This window comes from Lissotriton vulgaris, chromosome 5 (assembly GCF_964263255.1).
Source record: "Lissotriton vulgaris chromosome 5, aLisVul1.2, whole genome shotgun sequence".
Classification (NCBI taxonomy): domain Eukaryota; kingdom Metazoa; phylum Chordata; class Amphibia; order Caudata; family Salamandridae; genus Lissotriton; species Lissotriton vulgaris.
In genome coordinates, this window is record NC_141693.1 from 1,366,100,823 (window position 1) to 1,366,114,304 (window position 13,482).

Below are 13,482 nucleotides of genomic sequence, written 5' to 3' on the forward strand. Positions count from 1 at the left end.
TTTTTTTCTTAAACACTGTTCATTTTTGACCAGTCTCAATTCCGTGGTCATTGAGTTCCAGAGTTTTGGGACCTGGTGGGAGAAGGATCTCCCCTCCGTCTTGATTTCTTTACATTTGTGATGCTCATCAGGAAATCTGATGATGACCTGAGGGGTCATGAGGGAGCTGTTGGAACCAGAAAGCAATGGAAACCAGTCCCAAGGATTGGGACATGGCACATCCTTGATTAAAGCACTCCAGGAATTAAACTATGAATGCGTGAATGTCTGCACAAGAAAATCCTCCTGTAGTGGGAAGGAGTGTAGCTCCACCACTGTGGTATTGAGCAGCCCTGTTAATAAGCTGAACAAAGCCTATATTATCATCAGGTGGGGAGGGTCTGGAGGGATACAGGTCAGGGTCATTATTGTGATCCGGGTCTTTATTGTAATCTTACCATGGATCAGTGTCATGGGGAATGTCCTGTGGTATGTCCAGATCCTCGTCCCCATCGCCGTCCCCATAAACATCATCCTGTGGATCAGTTGAAAATGGGGGTGGTGGTGAATTTGATGGTGTGATTAGTAGATGTGGGTTAGGTGGAGGAGAATAAGGTATGTAAAGGGTAGAAGGGTTAGTACCCATGTCCTCAGAGATTTAACTTCTGTTTTTTGGAAGAGTGGCTGTAAGTTATCCAGTTTTGGGATCGATACGGTTTCATTTATGTTTTGGGTCCAAAACTGTATCTTCGGATGGAAGTTCCTTGGAAGGAGTGTCTTTCTCCTTAGGAATGTGTTTCAGCGTGGAAGATTTAGGAGGGTCTTTGTGCGCCGAAGGTCTTAAATCCGAATGCTTCCTTTTTGTATGTTTAGAACCTGAATCTTTCGGAGCTGGATGTTTCGGCTCTGAGTGTTTCGGTGGGGCGGTTAACGGCTCCGAGCTTTTAGATTCCAAGGATTTTAGCATGGACAATCTTGACTTCGGAGCATTTTTGGCTCAGAGGCCTTTGGTGCCGAAGGTGACTTCTGTGCCGGCGATGTAGGGGGTGGTACATGAGGAGGCTTATGCTTCGGTGCCAAAAGTGATGTTTCGGTACCAGAATGGGGCCGGCTCGAGCCGGAAGGCGTGTCCTTATATTTCATAGCCGGGCTGGAGGGCAGGGAATTTGAATCTTTTTTTCGGTGTCGACCGGAGCTCGAGTGCGGGGGTGATGCTGGAGCCTTAGTCTTTTTGGGTTGTATGGTCACATGGGTATTTATACTCCTGGTATGTGACCCAGGGTGAGGTTCTGGTCTTCCACCATGTCAGAGTCGTCTTTGGAGACGGAGATCGGTTCTTCTTCTTCGGCCTCTACGTCTGTACGGGGAACCTCTGAATCTTCTCCAAAGATGTCCGATACAGAGCCACTGTCTCTTTGCATTTCGTGGCGACGAGCCAGACAATCACGAAGAGTCTTTTTTGATCGTAACGATCAACACGCTTCGCAGTCCTTCTCATTGTGTTCCGGGGATAAGCACAGGTTCCAGACCTGGTGCAGGTCGGTGCATGGGAACTTAGCATGACAACCGGGACATAGTTTAAATGGAGTCTGTTCCATCGACTGCTAGAATAGTTGACACAGGTGGACCGGTATTTAAAGTTCCCGATCGAAGGTTTTACAAATTCTACGATGCGTGCCGAGTGGGAAACCGCGATCGAAACACAATACCGTTGAGGGTAAAGGAGTGCGCGTTGAAGGGATTCGAAAACGATACCGAACCCGAGCGCAGCAATACACATCCGAACCCGATGGCGGAAAAAACTATCTAAGGATCGAGTCAATGCCCATGCACACTATCACCAAAAAGAGGAGTCACCTACCTCGTGACTACAAAGACTTCTTCGAAGAAAAACAAAGTGCAATCATCCGGGTCTAACATCAGATGGCGATCTATGCTAACGCATATGATCTACAGCTCACATGCCTCGAACATGAGGTTGCTTCCTCAGATGAAGGCCCCAAAAGGCATTCCTAATCCATCTCCAGGGAGGTGTCAAGGTCACTAGTGCTCTTTAGGTTCATATAGTCAACCAACAATCATCTCAGTGGGGGACAGCATAAGGGGATACCGTACTGCTATCATCATTGCTATGTTCAGCAATGCTTGGCATCAGAAACGAGTCCGAATTAAACTCAAAGTGCTATCTAAGTCTACAAAAGTATTCACTCCAAGGCAAAAAGCATATAAGGAAACTCTTCCTTCATCAGTTGCTAAGCTCTACTTGCACAATTGATCAGAACAGTCTTCGGAAAGTTTCCTAAATCCTGCAGAGGTTCCTAGGTTAGTGCCGGTGGTGTAAAAGACACATACAGGAAGACCTTTTACAGTGGAAGAGGGTCAGCCAGTATCGAAAAAGCAGAATCAGAAGTGCTGGAGCGAGCTCAGCCTGCAATGGGGAATATATCCACTGGTAAAAGGTTGGTTAGGGTCCCCTACAGTTTTTTGGGAAATAGGCAGCTCCCAAGGGAACCAGAATGGAGCAGAAGAGGGCCGGCATCCCCTGATTGAAAGCCAGGCTCTGTGCTAGGTCAGCGCCAGGGATGGAAACTCCAGAAGAGGAGTGATGGACTCTGAATCCAGTGACAGCACCACGGCCAAATCCAGAACCAATAGAATCTGCACCAAATAAAGTGTCCGCGTCAAGACCAGGGTTGAGGAGTGAGACCACTGACTGGATGACCTACATCTGTAATGGGAATGACAACGGGAAGCCGAAGAGAATCTACTATTAGGTCTTTTGTGCTTCTTGATGGATTTTTCTTTTCCTCTGGAGGAGGCTCGCTTTGAGGATTTATTAGTCAAGCGTGACCTGGCGTGGCAACTTGTACGATGCTCGTTTCCTTAGCATTTAACTGAATACCGAACCATAGAGCTTGATCTCGTACTCTTTTAAATCCTTTGCATCCATGCAGTACACTTCTTACATGACTTGGGACCAATGCACAAACACAGCAGTTGTGTGCATAAGAGATAGACATTAATCTACTGCAGGACTGACAAATCTCAAATCCTAAAATTTAAAGAGGGGACATCCCTAAAAGAGCCTGCTTTTGAAAACAAATGCAGGAAAATGTTCAGAGTAGAACAACTCCAGATCCGGGTTGAAGGGTGCAGGAACAAGGAACTGACATAAGTGTGCCAGGTGGCGCACCATACAGTTGCATGATGTGCTATGCAGGGTGGATCCTGGACGAGAGTTGTAGCTGAGATGCCACCTAGCGGCAAAGGAGAGCCATTTCAACTTTTCAGATCCTGTCTGGTGCCAGGAGGGGATTGAAGAGGCGAGTAATCTGAAGGTCGAAGTATCCAACAGACCGGAAGTGTTTGCACAGCTCCCAGAAAATATTACAGTTCAGAAAGTGACAACACACTTACAATTTTCATTTTAGGGCTGTTTTTGAATATACAGTTCAGCATGAGTAGCATTACAAACAACCTTTACAAGACCAGCCACCAAAGATACTGAGCAAGCAACCATCTATGACAACTTGTCTTCTGACCAATGAAGCCTTCATATTGCTTGAATTTCCAAACTGCAGGCAAAAGCAGGTTCATGATTTTACAGAATGAGTAGCTTATTTGCAAAAACACTTGCACTACTAGTGAACCAACTGCAGGATGTATACTTTTCAATGTCTACCAACATTTTTTATATTTAGCTTCACATTTAGATCATGCAATTAAGACATTGCAGTTTCTGTTCTAAACCGCATTAAACATGTCAGCACAGATGCCATATTTTAGGGTATTTTTTCCAACTTTAAATAAATCTTTAAACGTTAAACCATGCATCTAAATGATTTATGCTGCAACGTCTCAAAGGGGCACTGCCTTCATGGCCACTGGCCATTAAAGTACTTCAGCAAACACAAGACAAAGAAATACTCCCCATACAACATTCTCCCATCAACATATTTTACCTGCGTCAGAACCCCTGACTGAATCTGTAGCGGTTGTGCAGCAGGTGCTTGCGGAACCATAGGGACAGTGTTGTCCATTCTTACCGGGAAACCAGAATGCTTTGTGGTCGCCTGGAGCCCTGAAGAAAAAGAAAATCATTTGAAGGACAGTCTGCACCAAAGTGTCATCCATAATAGAAAATTATAAGTTTTTGTTTTTTAAGACCAACGGTCCCAAACTTTAGTTTCACAGATAAGCCAGTAATTATTCATACAATGTCATAACAATGAAGTATTACTACAAACGGTACTCAGCAAATAGCACATGTTGACATGTCAGTTATACAGGAGTGAAAGTAAACAGTAGCTAGTGGAGGTGCATTAGTACATAAGTGACGGTGCCAGGAAATGTCTCAGGCTGCAGTGCTCGCTGTTCGTAGCACTGCAAAAGGACCAGCGTGGTCACGAAAGCCAACAGTTATTGTTTGAAGTTGAGTTCCCTGATTAGTACAGCAGCGGGTAGAGGCAGTATCATACCCTCCGTTGTCGTATGGGTCGCTGGGTGCCCGCTTCCTGGTCATGGATGCATCCAGTCAGCATTATGTGAAATGTAAACGGGGAAGGGGGATCGAGCATCATCATGAGTACAGTATGAACAGTCTCTGTGTCAACCAAAAGGTATAACTGGGTAGTAAAATAAGAGGGGGAGGGAGAAACATTTCAATAACTGTTGGACTAGTGTTTGCGTTGGTAGTAGTGTATCTGGAACCCTAGCTGTTTGTGGTGCATCCTGTGTGGGTCGTGCAGGGGCGGGGGCAGTTGAGGATGCGGTGTCGCTGCGGCTGCAAGGCGGGGGGGTGGGGGGTGGGGGGGGGGGGGGGGGGGGGAAGGCGGTGGGGAGAGTGGTAGGGGACATCTCCGTTGTGTAAGGCCTCAGTTGTCGGGGGAAGAGGTGGGGGGGGGGGGGGCCGGGGGGGGGGGGGGGGTGGGGCGGGGGAGCCTGTGCCAAGTGTGAGCAGCAATCAACTGTGCCCCCTCTATTCTGTGTCGGGACGGTACTCTATGCCGGCCTGGGCGCACGCTCGGTGATATGCGATCAGGGCAGCATCCCAGTCCTGGGCGATCGGGTACTTCCGTAGGCCAGCGGTCTCCTCCCTGTGTAAAGACACACTCTCCGCACAAGCCCAGTTGCCAAGAGAGCGACGCCAGTCCGCAGGGCGCGGCGGGGCAGCGCTTTTCCATCGTTTTGTGATAAGGCGCTTGGCCGTAATGAGGCCTAAGTCCCAAAAACGCGCACGTAGTTTGGTCTGCTTGGTTCTCTTGTAGAGTCCCAATAGGCACACTTCCCACGTCTTGGGGAGGGTATCGCCTGTGGCCGCCGTCAACATGTCCGTGACCGCCGACCAGTACGAGGTGAGGTGGGCGCAACTCCAGAGTGCATGCAGGAAGTCCGAGTCCAGAAGGCCGCATCTGGGACACGCCGACGAAGCGAGTCCGAAGTAGCGATTCAGTTTGTCCGGAGATAGATATGCGCGGTGAATGATGTAATATTGGATGATCTTGAATCGCGGGTTGCGGGGAATAACTCTGGCGCCCGCTAATATAGCGGCCCACTGTTTGTCCGTCCAGTCCGTGCCTCGGTCGGTCGCCCATTTTTCCCTCAGTCTCTGAGAGGAAAATTGCGTATGACTGTGTAGTGCTTGTGCAAGTCAATGCACAATGTGGGATCCATCGCCCATCACATGTAGGTACTGGATGAGTAGGTGAGCGGACGGCTCGTGGCTGATGTCACCCCATGCCTTCGTCAGCTCATGGAGGAGTCTGGCGTGCGCCAGAAATTGACCCACTGGCAGTTCTGTGTCCGCGGCCAAGGCCTCGAAGGGCAACAGCTCTCCGTCGCTATACAGGCCGCCCAAGTCGTCCAAGCCTGCCGCAGTCCAGCTGCGCAGCTCGGTCGAGGACAGTGCGCCAGCGCCTAAGGGAGTCCCCAGTAGGGGTAGGTTCGGAGCATAGGGCACCGTAGTCTGAGGCTCCGTACGAAGCACCGCTTTGCTACCGCCACATGGACCTGCGCAGGGGGCCGGCCCTGTGTTAGGGGGTGGAAGAGCGTTAGCACCTGTACGGGAGACAGGGTGGTGTCGGCTGTGGCCGTGTCCATCAGGTTCTTACCGCTCAGCCAGTAAGCGACCCATTGCAGCTGTGCTGCTAAGTAATAGAGCTCCTGATTGGGAACCGCCAAGCCTCCAGCGTCTGTGGCTGCGTACAGGGTCTTCAGTGCTACCCGGGGTCTCCCCTTATTCCAGATGAGGCGTCTGGTGAGGGTTTCCAATCCCTTAAATATGCGCACCGGCACATACACTGGCAGGTTAGTATAATAATAGAGGAGCCGGGGAAGCATTATCATCTTGGTTAGTGCCACTCTGGCCGGTACATTCAGTGGGAGGGAGTTCCAGAACGTGACCTGGGCCGTGAGCGAGGATATGGCTCTCACTAGGTTGCCCTCCAGGAGATCCACGGGGTCTCGATATATTAAGATCCCTAGGTACCTAAATACCGTCGGGTGCCATCGGAGCGTCTCCCCCATCATGCGCACATCACACTGTGGCATCTCGCCATCGAATGCATAGGCTCCCGATTTGGCCCAGTTAACGTGGAGTCCCGACATGTCTCCAAATGTCCGAAAGATGTCTGTGATCGCCGTTGGTATGCATGTGAGGTCTCTGATATATAACAATAAATCGTCGGCATACAGAGACACCGAGTGTATGCCATCCGCTAGCGGGATGCCCCAGGCGTCTCCGGAAGTGCGGAGCATTTCCGCCAACGGCTCTATCGCTAAGGCGAATAATAGAGGGGAGAGGGGGCAGCCCTGTCTGGTACCTCTCCCGATGCGGATCCTGTTGGAGAACAACCGTCCAGTCCGGACCCGGACCTCGGGCGCTCGATAGAGGAGTCCCACCATCTGCACGTAGGCATCACCCAGCTCGTACTTCGAGGACTCGGATGAGATATGGCCATTCCACCGAGTCGAACGCTTTTTCCAGATCAAGCACGATGCATCCTGAGCGTGGCCAGGTTGGGGTTGCATATCGTTGGACCCTGAAAAAGCGGCGTAGATTGTAGGACGTGCTCCGGGTGGGTACGAAGCCATTCTGATCAGAGTGTACCAGAGTGGGGACTAGTGGTGCAAGTCTCCGGGCCAGTGCCGCTGCTAATATTTTGTAATCGGTGTTGAGGAGTGCTAACGGCCTGTATGAGCTGAGTTCGTTCGCTTCTCTACCCGGTTTCAGCAGGGAGACCACGTTAGCTTCGTTCAGGGACGCCGGGAGTTCAGCGTCTTCCGACGCCGCCTTATACACTCTCAGCAGTTCCGGTATTAACACCAGTGAGTAGGCTTTATAGAACTCTGCCGGGAGTCCGTCAGGGCCCGGTGCCTTGCAATTGGAGAGGGAGAAAATCACCTCCCGCAGTTCCTCACCGGTGAGCGTAGCGCCCAGCTCCGCTTGTTGGGCGGCAGTAGCTGTCGGGAGCTGCAGTGTCGCTAGATAGTCCGTGATCTCCACCACTGTGGCCCGCAGCCGTGAGCTGTACAGGGACTTGTAATGCGATGTGAACGCTTCATGGATCTGTTTCTGGGTGTAGACTTCAACGCCCTGGGCTGTGCGGATCGACAGGACTGATGCGGATTGTGTGTCTTGTCGTACCAACCACGACAGTAACCTGCCGGGTTTGTCACCTGCGTTGTGGGTGCGCGCGGAGTGTGCTGCGAAGTTAATATTCTTTAGGCGCTTCATCAAAACAGCGTGGTCCGCCCTGGCCGAGATCAGTCGGGAATCATCGCCCCCCGCTGCCTCCCGTTCTTTATCCAGTAGTGCCTCTTCCGCCCGTATCAGATCTCTCTCCACCTGTCCACGTAGGCCCGCTTGCACACCGAGGCAGCTTCCCCGGGTCACCGCCTTGAAGGCGTCCCACTCGGTTCTCGGGGAGGAGGTCGAGTCATTTTTGTCCTCAAAATACTGTATGATCTTCCCGGAGATCTCCTCTCGGAATGGGGTGTCAAGTAGGAGGTCCGGTTGCAAGCGCCATGTAGGTATAGGCGGATGTGGGCGCCTCCATCCATATACCAGCGTGTGCGGGTTATGGTCCGAGTGCGTCCGTCCTAGGTAGTCCGTGTCTGTCACGGAGGGGATCAGGTCACGGGACATCATGTATCTATCCAACCTGACATGCAGTGAGTGGGCTCCCGAGTAGTAGGAATACACCCGGGCGGTGGGGTTTCTGACGCGCCAGGCATCTTTTAAGTTCCACTGTGTTGCCCAGTCAAGTAGGGCCCTGGAGTCAGCCTGCACTGGGGCGATTGCCGCTGGGGGGGACGAGCGGTCAAGGGAGGCATCTAACACGCAGTTGTAATCCCCGCCCATCATCAGGGGTACGTCTGGCCAAGGCGCAATTACTGCCGATAATCGCGTGAGGAATTTCCCCTGCTCTACATTAGGTGCGTATATGGAAGCTATGACAATCTGCTGCCCGTCTAGTCTGCCCTGTATGAAGACGTAGCGTCCCTCAGTGTCAACATTGCTGTGTGTCAGTGCAAATGGAACCGCGGGCTGAACCCAGATAAGAGCTCCTCGCGCAAATGCTGAAAAGGTTGTGGCAAATATCTGTCCCCTCCACCTACGGCGAAGTGTGGCCACCTCAGCGGCAACTAAGTGTGTCTCCAGCAGTAGTGCAATCTGGATCTGATGTCTTTTAAGATAGGAGTACACCTGGTATCTACGTGAGGGTGTGTGCATGCCCCTGACATTCCAGGTACAAAATTTAATCGTAGCCATCACAGTATTCATTGCGCCCAAGAACCCGTCCCGTGCCCCCCCTCCCCCCCCCCGGCCCCCAACCCGCCCCGCCCACACCCGCACAGCAGCAGCGAACAATGAACATTTTTTCCCCTCGCCCTCCCCCACAGACCCAAGGATGCACGCTGTAGCATTTCAGTGCCAACACTAGTCTCAAAATGAAGAACTTGAACATAAACATAATACCAAAAGGGCAACAACAAAACAAGTCGTCGCTTAAACGCTCTATCGAGCTCAATCAATCCGTAAGTTCAATGGGGGGATGACTAAGTACAGCTCTTGGATAAAACAAGGTAATTCGTTACGCCAAAAGAGCCGTTGTGGCTCCCCTCCACGGGCAATGGGCCAGAAGGGCACCAGGAGTCAGTGGCAGTGTCCGCAGACAGGTCGGAGTTCCCAATGTCACTGGACTCGGATAGTGGGTCCCATGATGGGATCTCATCCTTTATTCCCCGGGGGGGGGGGGGCACTCACCTCTAGGGGCCCGTCCACCCCTCCAAAGCTATGGTCTTGGTGGTGCTCCAGTGGTACAGCTCCGGCTCTCCTCCTGGTGCCACGGCGACTCCGCGGCAGTCCGGTAGATGGGGGGGTTCGGGAGTAGAGCACAGGCTCCGGAGATGGGGGTGTTCATGACTGCCGGGGTCTCCAGGAGCGCTGATGTGGACCCCCGATCGGGCCATCCTTGGAGGTGAACTAACTATTCCGCGATGTCAGTTGCATTGGTCCAGTCAGGGCTAGGCCGGGGAGGATTGTTCATGCTATCAGATCTGATGTCTGGGGCGTGACATCCGGCAGGCCCTCTGGGTTCGAGTCATCTGGTAGTCCGTACATGTAATCGTCGTCCTCGCTCCCGCGTGATCGTGGGCTGGCGTTGGAGATCAGGATAGGTGATTGTGACCCGCTGATCTCAGCTGTTATGCGGACGGCCTCCAGTTGCTCATTCTGTATTTGCTCCGGGGTGGGGCCGATTTCTGCTTCCACGGCCGGCGACCCAGCTCTCGAGGCGCGCCGTTGTCTCCGCCTGCGTGTACCTCGGTTTCGGCGTTATTCCATCGGTGCGGGTCCGGGGTTCGTGTCCACTCCCGAATCCAGCCAGGCCGTTGCCGCCTCTGGGGTATCGAAGAAGTGGGTCTTGTCCAGTGTCACCACTCTGAGCCGTGCCGGGAACAGCAATGAGTACTTGAGAGCCAGGTGCCTGAGCCGCTGCTTCACCGCGAGGAACGATTGACGTCGTCGTTGAACTTGTATGGTGTAATCAGGGAAGAACATCACCTTGGCGTTGTCTACCTGTATATTCGACAGCTTCCGCGTTTCGCGGAGAATGGCGTCCCGGTCACGGTAGTTCAACACCCGCATGAGCATTGGTCTCGGGTTGGAGCCCTCCGGGGGTGGACGGGATGGTACTCTGTGTGCCCTTTCCACCACAAAGTGTGGTGACAGCGTGCCTTCCGGTAGTAGCCCTCTGAGCCAGGTCTCCATGTGTTCCGCCGTCTCTCTCCGTTCCCATCGTTCCGGCAGGCCTACTATGCGCACATTGTTCCTTCTGGCCCGTCCTTCCGCGTCCTCCGCTCTATCCTCAAGGAACTCCACCCGGTTGAGCAGGTCGCGGACGTGCTTGTCTGTCTGCGCCAGCTTGGGTGTGGTCTCCGCCATCGTGTGTTCCAGAGTCGTGGTGCGGTCGGACAGTTTCTTGTGGTCCGCTCGGAGGAGTGTCAGGTCCACAGCCACCTTATCGATCCTGCTCTCCAGTGACGTACGGGTCAGCTGCATGGATTCTTCCAGGCGCTCCATGGCCGACAGCATAGTGTCCAGTTTGGAGGCAGTTTGGTCAGTCTCTGTGTTCTTCACCATTTTTCCTTTGCCTAGTGCCCCTCCGGTGCCAGTCTTCGCCCTGGTCCCCCCTGACATGTGGGTGGTCTTTGCAGCTAGGCAGCCGAGTGGGTATGCTCTCGCAATGCGCAGTGTTGGGACCTGCGTGTGTGAGTCCCCCGGTCAGGCTCTCCGTACCACTCGTGGTGGATGGTGCGTGGTCTGCGGGTGGGGGGAGGACTGCTTTACCGCAGGGCTTCGGGATTTGGCGCTATGTCACCGTCTGGGGAAGACGAAGCGCCCGTGTAGCGGCTGGCATGAGATCCCCCAGGAATAGAAAATTATAAGTTACTTACCCTTTAAGCATCTGTTTGTGGCATGCAGTGCTATAAATTCACATGCTCTGCATACTCCTGTCATCTAGTCTTGGGTCAGGAGTTGTGCAAGTTGTTTTTCTTCAAACAAATCTTTTAAGTCTCCAAGACGAGTGACTCCTCTCTGTGATATTGTGCATAGGCATCAACTCCACTGTTAGATGTTTTACCGCTGGCGGGTGTCAAAGAAGTGTAAAGTATGTTTAAGCAACACGACCATGTTAAATGTATAACGTAACATCAACAACCACAGGTGTCTGGGGAGGAAGAAGGGCGCATGTGAATCTACAGCACTACATGCCACAAACAGATGCTTACAGGATAAGTAACATATTCAGTTTGAAGGCATGTGTGGCTGTATATATAGATGTTCTGCAGACTATAAAGCGGTTCCTAGTGTGGCAAGTCTGAGTTTGCAGTGGTTTGAAAAAGGGTATGTAGCACTGCCTGTCCTACTTTGGCATGTTGGCATGCTAGACTATCCACACAGTGGTGTTTGGTGAAAGTGTGTGGTGTGGACCTTGCAGCTGCTTTACAAGTGACATTTATGGGGATGCTTTCTAAAAATGCTATGGGTGCTATCTTTTTGCGAGTAGTGTGCGCTCTGGGAGGAACAGGCAAAGAACATTTGGCCTCAAGATAGCAAGTTTGAAAACATTTGACTATCTGGCAATGCCCGATTATGGGTATTGGATTGCTTTTTATGAGGTGGTGAAAAGGCAACAAATAGTTGTTTAGATTTTCTGAAAGCTCATGTTCTACAGATAGATAGAACAAAAGCTTGGAGCTACTAATACGCCTGAGTGAGGTAATGGCAACAAAGAATGCCACTTTCCATGAAAGAAATTGAAGGGGGCATAAGTGTAGGGGCTCAAAGGGGGGCCCATGAGTCTGGTTAGAACACTGTCAAGGTTCCAGAAGGGTGTTGGTGGAATCATTCTTTGAGTCCTTCACTGAAAGCTTTTATGACTGCAATTTTGAAAAGTGAGAGAACCGGTTTATTTTGGAGGTAGGCAGCAACTGCAGGCGAGGTGTAACCGTACGAAAGCGTATGCTAAATTAGCTTTTTGTAAATGAAGCAGGTAGTAGACAATGCCGTGCACTGGAGCTTTTCAGAATCAATTTGTTTGGACTGCCAGTAGCAAACAAACTGCTTTCATTTTGCTACATAACAGGATTATGTGGTGGGTTTGCGTACCTCCTAAGAATATCCATTCATTCTGGTGGTAAGTCATAGTAACCAAACTCTAAGACCTCAGAAGCCAAATTGCTAGGTTGCGAGTTTTTTGATCTGGTTGCCTGATTTGCCCTTGATGTTGAGTGAGATGGTCCGGTCTGCTGGGGAGATTCTCGTGTGGAACTACATAGAGGTCTAAGAGTATTGAGAACCAAGGTTGACGCGCCTATGTAGGGGTTACCAGGACCATTGGAAGAGAAGTTGGTCTGAGATTCCAAGCCAGGAAGGGAAGAAATGGGAGAGGAGGAAAAGTGTAGGCAAACATCCCTAACCAACTCATCCATAGTGCGTTGCCCTTGGATGGTGTGTGAGGGTACCTGGAGGCGAAGTTTGGGCTTTTCAAGTTTTCTACTGTGGTGAAAAAGTTGATCTGAGAGAACCCCTACTTTTAGACGTATGGCAAGAGGACTTGTGGGTGAAGTTCCCATTTGTGGACTTGTTGCTGCATCTTGCTGAGTAAGTCTGTAAAGTTGATGTCTGTTCTGGGAAGGTATTCCGCCAACACATGAATGTTGTGATGTAGAGTCCACGTCCATATAGTCAGAGACAGGTGTGATAGTTGTGAAGACCATGCCCCCCCGCCCCCTGCACCACCTCCTCATTGTGAGACAGGTGAGCATAGAAAGCTTTCAGTGCTAAATTGATCGCCTGAAGCTCTAGGCGGCTGATGTGAAGAGATTGATGTCTGGCATCCCAAAGACCTTGTATGGTGAGGTCTTGTAGGTGAACTCCCCACTCCATCTGTGGTGAGAGTGATGTGAGGAACAGGGTCCAGAAAAGGCCGAGATTTCAACAGGTTGCTGGTGTTCCACTATTGCAGAGAACAGGGAGTGTGGCGGTCTATCAACACTAGATCCTCCAATTGACCCTATGACTGAGACTACTGGCGATATAGACATTGCTCAAGGGGATGCATATGAAGCCTTGCCTGGGGAACTATGGAAATGCATGATGCCATCATTCCCAATAGACGCATAACCTTCCTTATTGTGACTGTCTGGTTTGTTGAAACTGGGGCAAGGTTGCCTTAAAGTTCTGAATTTGAGGAGGGTTAGGGATGGCTAATCCTAATTGTGTGTTGAGAATTGCTCCCAAGTAAGATTGAATTTATAGGGGTTGAAGATGAGACTTGGTGACGTTGATAGCGCAGCCTAGGTTGTGAAGCAGATCTATTGTTATTTGAATGTTGTTGCAACTGTTTTAAGCAAGGAAATATATGAACATTTTGTTTTTGTAGATGTGCAGAGACTACTGCTAAGCATTTTGTGAACACTCAAGGTGCAGTAGTC

General features: G+C 51.2%; 1 protein-coding gene across 12 annotated transcripts in view; it reads right to left on the bottom strand.

Annotated features, from left to right (window-relative positions):
* HIPK1 (homeodomain interacting protein kinase 1) overlaps positions 1–13,482 on the bottom strand; it is a 733,600-nt gene that overhangs the window by 219,713 nt on the left and 500,405 nt on the right. For all 12 annotated transcript variants that reach the window (XM_086923314.1, XM_086923313.1, XM_086923309.1 and 9 more), the window contains one exon: positions 3,942–4,060. In XM_086923314.1, coding sequence (XP_086779440.1) covers positions 3,942–4,060 — 119 coding nt within the window. The remainder of the gene's footprint in view (positions 1–3,941; positions 4,061–13,482) is intronic.